Genomic DNA, 13,089 nt, shown 5'->3' on the forward strand with positions numbered 1-13,089 from the left:
GCATCTACAAAGGAAAAAAAAATACCTGGTTTCTTGGTTACTCGTACTACTGTGCTGCTGAGATTTGGTAGAATCTGTAGAATTGGACTCAGAGTAGTTCACAGATGAGGGGGAGGAGGAGGAGGAAGATGAAGATGATGAACTCAGTGTTGGGTATTTACTGTGACTCTGTTTGCTTTTTGTGGACATGACTCCATTGCTACAGGTTGGACTATCTGCTCCTGAAAGTCAAGAAGAAAGGAAAAAATGAGACCAGACTGACAATATTGCTCTATTGTGAAGTCAACAATTTAGCAAGAGAAGCAGACCCCAAAGGAAGAAAGCAAAATAATACTGCAGATGTCAAATTATTATTCATCATTCTTAAATTCAATAGGGTTTAGAGAAAACACAAATGAATATGGAAGGAAGCCCACTGCTCACCAGCAACATTCGAGCTTAAGGAAGTTCCAAAAATGGGCTGTAAATAAGAGATCGGCAGAGCATAGCACAGAAATTATTCGTGAAATATGAAGCATGGATGGTTTGTAAAGAAGTTTACAAACTCTCTTCTCACAAACCCAAACATTTCTCATAAATCCTCTATCCAGGAAAACTACGAAAGCACAGGTGAAAATTGGCCCACAAGGAGAACTCTTTGCAAGCAGAACATCCCAGGCTTTCCACAACCTATCTTACATTAGGGATATACTTGATTCACACAACACTCAGCAAATAACAACAATCCTCATAAAATCACAAGCTAAGGAGGAGAGACATCACTGAAAGGAGAATCAGGCTTGAAATCTCATCCCCTCCCTCACAAAAGGTGCCTATCAAGCTGTGGAACTTGCTGACACAGGACACAAACCTTTGGTCATTACCACAAGTTTTATATGGATTCAAAAATTACTGGCTGAACTTACAGGGGCTATTTAATACCAAGACAAATCATTAGGTGCTCAAATAATATTTTGGAAAAAGCTCACTATGGGCTTTCCTTCTTCCTTGGCAACCAATATTGACCACAGGATCTTGACTAGATGATGTGACCTGGCACGGCTGTTCCTCCAGAAGTGATGGCGATATATCCAAATTCATCAGCTGATCCCACAATTATATTTATAGCTAGGGAATTTATTTATATTTTTATCACAACAACACAAAGATTCAAACAAAAGGCCGTTTTGTGCATTTTAATGACAAAGATGCAGTACGCTGTGCACAGCAGTTCTGCTTAATCTTTGAAACATGACGGATGAAATTATCACTATTTCGAAAGTGCTAAGGTCTGACCGAGAGAACTGTGGAAGGTGGCGTTCCGTGTATGAAGGCAAATATATACGAATGCTGCCTTGCGTTGCAGGGTTTTTTTATGTAGGCATCTCCTGGTTGAAAACGGGAGCTTTTATGGACTGATGGGATCATTCTGACTATCTAGTCAGAGAAACATACCCAGGGTTTCTCACAACACAATATAGGAAATCAAAGATACTGGCTTGGGAAGGCGAGTGACAGCTTGGAGGCATTCAAGTAATTGTCTTCCTTGCCCTTAAATGTTTGCCTGTCCACAGTTTGTCACACGCAGCAGCGGGAATACCGAAACAAAATACACTCAGATGGCCGTGAGCAGCTCAAGGCTCAGTGAAGCAGCTCAGACTGTTTTCAGGGGCTCTGTGGATCACACTCCCTGGCCCACTCCATCTTCAAAGCCGTGGTCAGTAAGTACCTAGGGAAGACAGCCTGGGTGTCCTGGTTTGTCCTGTTCTTTCCACTTCAAATCCTAAAGTTTCATTTCCCAAACTGCAAAGAGTTGATGCTTCAGAGATGGGTTCTGCAGGTACAGAACCGTTCCCTTCTCACATGTTTCGAGCTTGCAAGGTAGAGTCCATGGGAGAAGGAGAAGCTTTCATTCAAGGCATCCCCCTAACCTTTCGCTCAGTTGGCCAGAAGAGCACATCTTCCGCTCAGTCTTTACTGGAAAGCAATTCTTTCGCAGACCCCAAGGTACAGGAAACAGCCTTTGTATTCCAGACCTCCCCTGACAGCTCGGTCAGGGAAACACTCAGTCACTAGTGGCTGCACTAGAAGGCCACCTTCAAAAGCTTCTTTATTCTGAAAAAAATCTGCTCTGCAGACAATTTTCTGTGGAAAATAACTAATGCAAAACCAATTTTGTGACAGTATAGAGACACCCACGACAACAGTATGTCCTCTCAGCTGGGTATCAGAAAGGAAAGGAGCATTTCATAGAATAATGTACAGAAAGTAGCAGGTAATGGACAGCAGTCGACCTTTAACATTTGCTCTTCTCACCAGGAGACACAAAAAACACGCTTACCGGTACTATGAACATGTGAGTTGCTTGATCCATGTCTAGGACTTAAGCTGGGGGACCCGGGGTAACTGTCCTGGGATCTGGGGCTGCGGGCACTGAAACAACGTACTTCACTGTCTGTCCCATTCACCATCTCCACAAACTGCCGACACCTGATTTCATAGGAGGGAAGAAGGAGAAAAGGGTGCGTGACAGCCAGGATGCTCTGCATTGAGGTTTCCTTCGTTACTGAGTGGAGAAGTCCTAGAAACTGCATAGGAGTTAAATTTCTTGGCTTTGAAAAAGACATTTCGGACTCCTGGTACCTTTGTATTGCGAGTGCCCTGATAATGCTATGGGAGGAAGGCGTTCAGAAACCGCAACTTTGATGCTAACGCATGTTGAGACATTCCCAAAAAGCAAGTTTACTTCCATTGCGCTACGAAGAAACTGTTCCTTTACAGCATGCTATCATCTCCACCACCTCTGCAGCTACTCCAAAACTGAATTGTGGGTTTTTTTTTTCATGGAGAAGATACTAAATCTGCCGAACATCATAGTTCTTCCACTACTCCAACAACCTAGAAATACTGGTGGCCAATGGAAAATAGACAAGAAAGGGTAACAAATGCAATATCCACAGTGACAGTGAGGACAGCTCCCCATTTAGCTTTACTGGGAACTGTCCTTACACAACTCAGGAGGCTGGGAGGACCCACCTCTGCCTGCCTCAAGAGGCAAAGCCGTACTGAGCAGCAGCCGAAGGGCTCTGTCTACATTGCTACAAGCACTGTGCAAAGGACTGAACCCATGTCCTCTCCCACCTGCTCCCAAAGGCATCTCAAACAGTTTGAGTTCAGACTGGATGGCTGGACAGCCTCTTTCTTCCCTCCTTCACCTACACCTTTCAGCATTAGGGAGTATAAAGCTATTCATACTTACTTTAACATGAAGAGCAGGTTGGGGTTATGTTCTAGGAGGCCAGGATAGAGTTGCTGGGTGGCTTCTATAGCCTCTCCCACTCTGCCTGCTAATACTAGCTTCTGTATTCCTGAAAGCAAAAGGAGACCTATTGACACACAGGACCGGCCAACAAGAACGGCCAGAAGAGTTGTCTCACATATGCCACACAGCTCCCCTCTACCACCTTGCACAGGGCTAGGGAGAGCTGGGAACCACATTCTGTTTATTATGGATCAGGATGAGGAAAAGCCTGTGAAAATGAGGGAGAATCTGTTAGTAGCTCAGAAACAGCAAAAGTTGAAGGATCTGAAAGATGAAGTGGGTGCGCTGGGGTGGGGTGCTCTGGGACTTTAGCCCTTTAGTCACAGAGCTATGCAGCAATGGAAAAGAAAGCAGGACATGACAGCTGGATGGGAGAAAGGAGGCTGCTGGGGAAATGACAGTTTCAGAGGGGAAGCCCCTAGGTCACCCCCACGTTACATCCTCTGGCTGGTTCACGCTTGGAAGCGTATGTATGGCTGAGCATCAGATAAGCAGAGTATTATTAGAGGGTCTGTGGGCTTAAATCACAGCACAGTACTGTTTCCCCAACATCCCTACCTCTAAGTAGAAGTAATTATACCAACAAAACCGGGTTCCTGCAAGTCCCACCTCAATGTATTCCCAGAGAAGTAACCTGACCTGCAATGAGGATGTGGCACCTGTAAGCAAGCTCCAAGAATCAGCTATTGACTAAGCTAAGAAACAGCTCAACAAGTTGTGCACTTCTAGGAGGTGCAAAGACACAAGGCAGAAGCCACCTATCATCCTGGGTGTTCATGTCCCACGTATGTTCCTTCAGTGGGTCAGAAGACACGAGTGCAAGACTTAACTTGAGATCCCATCCCTGAACACTCAGAGAAGCTGCTGATCTCCAGAGGTTCACATTTTTTTTTTTCCTAAGTGTACTTAAAACTAAAAACTAAACGTACTTAAAACTAAAAATGCATTGCACTTCCCTCTCTGTTTTTCCAGGACTCCTTACAAACAACAGAGAGGTTCTGAATTACCTGTGAGGTGTTTTGCAAGCTCTAATAACCACAGGCTGAGTTTTGCAAGTCATGAGCTGTTGAAAGGCCAGCCCGGTGATCCTCATTAGCAATTCCCAGTAACAATCTGCAATGACTTGTCTTGGCTCCCACTTCTCAGAGTCTATTTCCTTGTTATCATAGCTGAAAGCTAAAAACAAAGATGTGGCTCTCACATCAACGTGTGTTGCACAGTCTCCTAGTGTCCTTCATTTCGCTCTCTGTTTCTTCTATTTACTGGCATGTCCGTTTTCATGTCTCGCTGCTTTTGACAGCTCTCTTCTTTGCCTTGTTTGGCAACTCTCACAGATGTCGCTGCCTTTTATATTTTCCCCTCTGTGTTTTCCTCACACCTTTTATTTAAGCCCCAGCTTCAGAGCTCTATATTCCTTCGCTCCATCTGCCTTGTCACCTGTCCTCAGACAAGCAAGACTGCACTGTCTTGCGTGCCTCCCATAAGGCTTTACCAATTAAAACCACACCAGCAAGAACACTGGCTGGGGTCAGGGTTGCAGAATGCATGACCTGGAAAGCACAAAGCCCACCAGCACTAACAGGCAGCAACCACAAGTTACTTTGGGTACTAAGCAGAGTCCCCAAATGAACCTGAATGCTGGCTAAGCGTATGTAATGTATGGAGAGCGAGCTACAAAGGGGCATGATGGCCTGATACGTAACAGTCACATGAGAAACGGTTCACAAAGAGAAGGGAAATGCACAGAACAGCACCCAACCTGTATTCAACAGCCAGGAGAATGCAGAAACCACACCAATGTTCTGTGACTCTGCAGTCTGAGCCTGTGAATAGAAAAGCTGAAAAAAAAAGTTTCCCCCTTGCAGCAGGGGAAAGCTGCAAGCCTCATTCTGCAGGAACCAAATGCACTGACAGCCTTACCAACTGAGAGATGAACCACTTTGGAGGAAACAGCAGTAATCAAAACAGACACAGAATACAAATTCTTCACCTAGTGTGAGCTAACCATGTTGACTATGAATTTGCAAAACCCTTAGTATGCAAAAAATTTTACCTGAAGACAAAATGTGCAAAGGGACTGGAAGACTCATTAACTCTGGGAGCTGCAGTCAGAACAGATTGATGTGTCTGGGTCCCTGTAGCCATGCTAACGAACCTGCAACAGACTGCATCGAAGAACCCAAACCCAAAGGGATCTCTGGTGCACAGTGACCTCAGTTCAGGTAAAGTCCAAGGCAACCAGTTCCTTTCTCCACCAATTTGGCACTACCACTAATTATTACTAGCTTGATGTGTGAAACTGCTGGACCCAAAGCTGAGGGGTCTCTTCTAGGATTCAGCTATTCATTTTCAACAAGATTGAGGAAAATTAACCAAGCTGAATAGGCAACTTAGCATATTCCACACTGCCAGGCATGCAGGTCATTTCTCAGAGCAGACAGGCAAAGGAAAGAATAGAGCGGTTCCTCAGGCAAAGACGGCAGAGGGTGGAGGGGACACAGTGATGATGGGAAAAGCGCTCCCAGCCGTGGTCCCCAAGCTCTACCGACCCACAGGCAGCAACACCAAGTCAGCAGTGTGCTGTGGACAGCTTTGCGCTGTCGCGGAGTAACTCTTCTACTTCCACAGCACTTCATTGTCTCAGGCCTGAAGATAACACCTGGCCAGCGTGCCAAACTACCCAAAAGACTTACTTTGTCTATTCTTTATTGAGGTCTGTTCTTCCTGGATTGTGGTGTCTGTGACTCTGGCAAAGGCAGTTGCTGTTGAACAGTACCCATGATGAACCAAATATGACGAAACCATACTAGAAAATACGAAAATACAAACAGGTGAAGAGGCATTGGTAAAACAGGGTAATCACACTGGAAGAAAAAATCAACACAACAGAAGTTGCCATTTCAGTGACCAAACTCAGCTCGCTTAGGACATAACCAGGGTCCTACTTCTGGGTCCAGGCAGTGTAAATTTATAAGATAGGCACCTGGTCCTCAGCAAACAGGAGGGAGGCAATAAATTCACCTTACGGAAAAAAAAAACCAAAAATTAAGACTCCCAGTGCATACATGGTATTTATTTATTTAATCACTGCTGGCCAAGGGTCACCTGCAAGAGCTCGGTACTGCGTTACTGCCAGTGACATCCTATATAGACAAAAAATCTGAACCTCAGGGAGGCTCACGGCTTTCAAGTAGATCTCAGACAAAAGATTCTGGTCCTGAATTTCTTCCATCACCTATTTTGCCAGCAATTATATCTTTGGTAGTTGAATCTCCCTATGAATTCTATACATTCACAGATACTTTTATATGCCGATTTACAAAGAGTAGATTGTCAGCATTGATTTTATAAACATTAAGTTCTATCTTCAAAAAATGTTGGGGGGTAGGTGAGGAAGTAGTGTCCCTGTCAGAAAACAAACACAACAAAAACGTCTTTCTGAACAGACCATTTCTAAAGCACTTGTGCCTTCCCAGGATATGTCAGGTAAGTGTTAACGCTCATTGGACTTTTAACAAAACCTGAAATCCCAGCACAGGATTTCAAGGCTTCGAGTGATGAATCCCAAAATAGGCTTCTCATGATGAAGCTGGTATTGATCCGATCAAGTCACAGCTGAAAACATGCGTTCAACTTAGCTACTTTCAGTACAAGAAAGAAGTTGTTTATGACTCGGCAATAATTTTCAGGCGTAACATTGTAAGCAGGTGTGTCATTTTTAAATCCGGTTTTAAAAACAACCGCTTCTGACCACTGTTGGTACAAGACATGCCCTTTGCCCCTGGCACGGAACAGACAAGCGTCATAAAGTGCATCCCTCCGTGTCAGCCCCGCAGCCAGGTCGCCCTGGCTCAGCCAGGCTGGAACACCGAACACGGCGATCCGGCAGGAACCGAGGGGGAAAGCCAACTCTTGCTTCAGCGTGATTCAGCAGCCAGAGTCAGAGGCTCAGCACTGCCAAGATTTAAACGCTCTACAAAGCTGCACAAAAACTGAGCTCCTCCCCATGCCACTGCTGCCCGCGGCATCACAGGAAGCGTCCCTGCGTGGGTACACAGAGTATTACTCACTGGTCACTATGCCAGGCTAATTTTCAGCAATGACTTATCAGTTCTGTGTCTCAGCTACTTACTACAGCCGCGCTGCACACTCTCAAACATTCAGCGGGACGTTTACACCCAGGGGTACCTCTCCTGAAGTTCTGGGGGAACATTATCGCACTCCACTGTGACCTATGTGACATATTCATGCAGACAACAACAACCTTTCAGAATCCCAGGTTCTCCAAAGGAATAGTTTTTACCAGTTGGGAGCCATGGCTGAAACTTGTTGAGAGCAGAAGTGCTCAAATCACAGGAGCAGCGATCTCTGTGCTGCACCTAGGCGTGCTTCTCTCACCCGGAGCGGCCATGGTGCCGGTGGAGAGGCTTGTACCGTCCGGGGCTTTTCTTCTTCAAAACAGACCTCGACTACACGCTTCTCTGTACAAATTACACAAAGTTCTCCTCGTTCTGCATGGTACCGCTTAGATTCTCAAACAAACAATACAAAGTCCTCCCGCTGAATCAGAAATAGGGACCTACACCGTTCCTCCTCCCATAATCAACCACACCAGCTGATCTCAAGTCTCAGATGACTCCTACTCAGATTCTTCATGGCAAGAGCTAAAAAGATTAGAGATCCTATAAGACTGTAACAACAGACAAAGAAGATGAGTTACCCATGTGAGTCCCTTTCAAGGTTTCAAGCACTTGAAAACCTTGTCAGATCAGCCTCTCCGGTGACAGCAGGAGCGCAACGCAGATGAATGCGTGATGTGATGTACCTTGTGATGCTTAACTGCACGGTTAGAGATTAAATAAGATACTGCGAAACCTACCACAGGACAAGATAACATTGTCCCAAGAGCTCCAAAGGAGCTCCAACCTGAAACAGCTGTACCACTAACGCGAGGACGAGCTCTGGCATAAGTCTGCCTACGGAGGGGAGGAAGATGAGAAACATAATGATGATTCTTAAAGAGAAGTTCAAAGGAGGTATGAAGAACTCCAGATCGGTGACCCTGACGCCTCCACCATGCACGTCAGAAGAAACGATTCTGGAGAACACAGGGATAAACTGGTCCTGTTGCAGAAAAATCAACAGGTTTTGTAAAGGGAAGTCACGGCGCTCTAATTTGGTGACATTTTTGGAGGGAGTCAGGAAGCAGGCAGAAAAGAGAGACTTTTGCAGTCCACTTGGTTGGCCAAAGATATTTCACAGAGTCTTTCAGCAAAGGCTCTCGAAGAAACTGTGCTACCATGTGATAAAAGGAAAGGTGCAACCTGGCTAAATATTCAGTTAAATAACTGGGTGGCAAAAATTGGTTAGTTTTACGAGGGAAGGGAAAAAACACTCGAGTGCCACAGGAACCTGTGCTATTGACTTATTCATAAAACTAAGCTTGATGGACCAGTGCTCTGACCCAGTGCAGGTGCTTTTACATTCAAAGATGCAGGACACAGACTTTTTCCTGAATAAGCTGCCTTTTGAGCATTAGGAACTAAGTATTTCCATTTAAATATCAATGAACCTCTTCATTCTCTTTGGCTGCTACGCAAGCTTTCCAAAAGCAGATCCTGTCTTTCCACAGTCTGACAAGATGCGTTGCAGAGAGTGAAATGACCCCATAAAGTCAACAATCCAGTATATCAGAATGAAAATTAACGTTGAAGTCAGCAGCTTCACAAAGTTTTAAGTCTCTGAGCACATCCATGCTGAGTCAGACCAAACATCAGTTAGCCCAGTACTTGTACCTCCCAACTGGCAAAAGCAAATGCCTAGGAAAAAAAAAAGGAATAAGGTACATATGAAATGATACTTTTCTCCATAACCCTTCCAGCTTCCAATAATTTTTCAGATACTTCCTGTTCCAGAGGTGGTATCTCTCTACATCGTAGCTCTGATAGGTTTTTCTTTCTAATAACATCTCCAGTCACTTTTTGAATCCGTGCAGTTTTCATGGTATGTTATGGCAGAGAGTGTGGGAAAAAAAAACCCCTCCTTTATTTTTTCTAAATGTGCTATCTGGTTAACTTCACTTGATGCCCTTTAATTCTTGCAGTAGAGGAAACAATGAACCTTCATTCAGCACCTTCTGCAGGCTATTCAAGATTTTTTTTTTCATACTTCTGCCTTACCTCTCACAATCATATCCTTCAGTGCTGTGGGGCTGTATATTTGTTCCTTGCCTTACGTCCACCCCATACCTTTGCACATCCTGCCTGGGTTTTTCCCATGCTTTTCTCACTTCTACCACTTTTGGAGAGAAAGAACCGAAACATCACACGGTATTCACGGTAAGGGTGCACCACAAACTCACACAGTGACAGAATTATTTTTGTCCTCTATTTTTCCCCTTACAAATCCTAGCATTATTTTTTTTTTTCTGCTTGCTACCAAAAAAATGAGCTGACATTTCCATGCAATGATTCGTCATAACCCAAAGATCTCATTCCTTCCTGGAGGGTCCCTTCTCCCCAGTCACTTCTGAACCCCCTCAGCAGCACAGACACTACCAGCACACTCCATGCACAACTCTAGAGCCGCCTCCTCCTACAGTAACAAAACCTCACCCACTCATTCCCCCTCTTGTCTCTCTTTTAAACAATTCATAATCCGCTCTGGGCCTCTGGCTGCATAGTCCTCCCTTAGTTTGCAGCGAGGGAACTTCTCAAGGACTCCCGAGACAAAGATGGCAGCCCAAGAACCATATCCAAGTGCTTGCTGGCTCCTCTTCGCAAAACCCACGTCCTATTTCTCCACGTGCCCAATGCGTCTACCTTTCAGTAGCGCTTCTACAGATTTGTCCAAACCAGACATCGAGGTTCTCTCAGCCCATCGCTGCCTGACTCTCTTCTGAAACCCTTCATGAAACACGGCACCGTACACACCATCCTCCCCTTCTCTTGAACCAAGGCAGTTTGGAGAGAAACCTTGTTCCACAGCCACAAGCTCACTTGTTTTCTCCTTGAGTCCCATTAGGACTCCAGGTAAATATGTGATCCCGGAGACTTTCTCCACTTTCCCTCACCTATTTCTGCCAGTGCTTCTTTGACAGACACTTCAATCCCAGGCACAAGTCCCTCACAAAGAAGCGTCCCAGCATGACAACAACCTACCTGATTTCTGGACACACAAGCAAAGAATTCAATTGGATATGGTCTTATCTTCCCCAGCGTCTCTTTTTATACTGCAATCCTCTACAGGCCCTACAAACTCTCTGGCAAGCCTCCTGCTCCTGATTTTCTTGAAGAAAGATATTATTACTATTTTCAATAGCTTCTGCTAGTTGCTTTTCAAAGGCTTTACTGGTTGGCCTGAATTATCTGCAAAAAACTAAATACAAAACTAGCAGAAAGCAAGAACGATGACATGGATGTGATCATCACTGCATCTAAGCCTCCTGGATGACAGCGACCAGTATCAGGTGTGTAGGGAAAGAATATAATAAAAAGGTGAAACACAGAGCTTTCTGTAATCAGAAACAGAAGCAGCACCCATAAATTTGGGGTTTTAAAATATAACTGCGGAATTGGCCTCCATGAATTACTGTGAATATTTAAATGTGCATCTTTTAAAATCCAGTTATATTTAAAGTACCACAGCTTTCTGCAGCAGCAAGTCCCACGGTTTCACCATATACTTAGTGAAAAAAAAATTAAATTTTTTTAAGCCAGAAGGTGCTTTTTCTCTAATTCTGGTGTTTTGAAACAGTGAATAATCACTTCCTAGCCATACTCTTCAGGGTATATATAAGTGACTGGCAGACAACTACAGTCCATCTCCCTCAATTACCTCTTTCCAAAATGTGGAGCCTTAGTCAACTCTTTCTTCAGGCAGAAGATATTCCTGACCTCTGACAACTCTTGTCAGTTGTTCTCATCAAGTTCCACCCAATCCTTTTTGCAACGGGAAATGCATTCAATAAATTTATAAAGTGCTATAATTGTGTTTTCAGTTAGGTTGGTTTGGAAGACTTTGGTTTAGGCTATTTCTTGCTCTTTCACGTCTGAATTCAGCTGGCTTTTCTCCTATGCTAGAGTTTTTATGGTGTCCTCTCCATTCCCCTTCCCCCAGTGCATCACCTCAAAGTGTATGTTCTTCCATTCCTACAAGCTTTCATGCAGTCTTTGGCTGAAAACTTCTCCCATATCTTTTACATTTGAAACAGCAGCAATCTACACAGGAAAGACTATTGAACAACAAAACAGAGGGTAAAACAATTTGAGCAAAATGCACTGACTGGCAATTTTTGCCATAAGAAAGCATAAATTAGCATTAAAAAAGTACGTAAAGCCTAAGAAAACAAAAGAAGCTGAACACCAGAACAGTGACTTACTTCTGCAGCATGGCTTGCCACTCGCCTAGTCTGTCTCCTATGGGAAACCGCTTAATGGTGCTCTGAATCTTCGCTCGCCACTCCCTCATGTAGTCCTCAATGTCGAACACAAATGGCTGCTGCCCAAAGTTGGCATCGACTATCTCTCCTGGAGTCTGGAGACCCACTGTAGGGTAGAGATTTGACTGGGAAGGAAGAAAAAGAAACCTACATTAAAGCCAGCTTTCTCTTTCTGGTTCCAGTTGCATGGTTTGGTAAGACAAAAGAGCTGCTCTTTAAATTGAAACATGTACTGGAAGAGGAAGGGGCAACAGCCCTTTAGGTACACCTCAAGGAACCCCATGACTTATTGTGCAGCTATCAAAAGTTATTCCATAAAACCAGAACAATGGGATCAATCCCCAGCAGTCTGTGATCGATGCCACGACTGCTGACTATGGCGTGCCCGCTTTCTGGCTTAGTTTTCTGCAATTTCTACCAAAGTTCAACAGTCAGTAAATAATAATAATTAAAAAAAAAAATGAAAGGGGCATCATCTCAATCAGCAGATCTAAGTGTTCTCCACTGTTTCAGCTGAACTCTCTCATTCCTTGGAAGCTGCTGTCTAAATATTTTACATCTTTGATGAAAAGGGAACGGATGGTAGTGGAGCTCTGAGGTTAGGTCTTTGATGATCCCAAGACAGCAAGCCATCCACACAAGAAATTCCACTACTGATAGATGAATTTCATTTTAAGAACAAGCATACGGATCCAAATGGGAGTTCTGACACCCACCCCCGCCCCGAAACATGGGGGAAAGAAAAAGGTTACCACTGTGAAAATACCTCTAAAATTCAGCCAGTAATTCAGCTTCCAAAGAAGACAATCTCATTGAAAACAGGTGGTGAAAGTCTATCTAGAAGTTCTCTGAATTCAGGTTATTTTAGGAAGAAGCTTATAGATACAAGCTGAATCCCTGAGCCCACTTAAATACAGGAAAAAGAAAGGGCGTCAGAAAAGGTAGAGGGATGCCTGGTTCTCACTCTGGATCACGTTTTTTAAGAGCGTGTTCCATTCACTGTCATGTTACTTTTCTGCAGCACAAATTACTTTTCTGTTTGCACCACAAACTTCACTAATCCTCCGCTTCGGAGCATCTGTTGATAGCTTGTGGGGTGTAGGAAGAAATCTCTCTCATGCCACTCATGAACCGTTTGGTGTTGGGTTTTTTCACTTTGCTTTAACACGCTGGAGACTGCCACAGCCAGAAGCCAGACACTGGGCAAGGCACATGGATGCACGTAGTGAACCTGAAGTCTGGAAGGTGCCTGGTTGCGGTGTCTTGCTCATGGTTGAACCCATGTCAGATGTTAGATCACTGGAGGAGCAGACCTCTCTCTCCAGGTCAAGTCAGCGAGAACTACTAC

The 13,089-nt window shown here is 44.4% G+C and overlaps 1 protein-coding gene across 5 annotated transcripts in view; it reads right to left on the minus strand.

Annotated features, from left to right (window-relative positions):
• The window catches only part of RANBP10 (RAN binding protein 10), an 84,283-nt gene that overhangs the window by 12,827 nt on the left and 58,367 nt on the right, over window positions 1–13,089 (minus strand). For all 5 annotated transcript variants that reach the window (XM_075160850.1, XM_075160849.1, XM_075160852.1 and 2 more), the window contains 5 exons: window positions 11,682–11,866; window positions 5,995–6,107; window positions 3,239–3,347; window positions 2,321–2,469; window positions 26–221 (listed from right to left, as the gene is read on the minus strand). In XM_075160850.1, the coding sequence (XP_075016951.1) occupies window positions 26–221; window positions 2,321–2,469; window positions 3,239–3,347; window positions 5,995–6,107; window positions 11,682–11,866 (752 nt within the window). The remainder of the gene's footprint in view (window positions 1–25; window positions 222–2,320; window positions 2,470–3,238; window positions 3,348–5,994; window positions 6,108–11,681; window positions 11,867–13,089) is intronic.

The sequence above is a fragment of the Calonectris borealis genome, chromosome 12 (genome assembly GCF_964195595.1).
Source record: "Calonectris borealis chromosome 12, bCalBor7.hap1.2, whole genome shotgun sequence".
Lineage (NCBI taxonomy): Eukaryota > Metazoa > Chordata > Aves > Procellariiformes > Procellariidae > Calonectris > Calonectris borealis.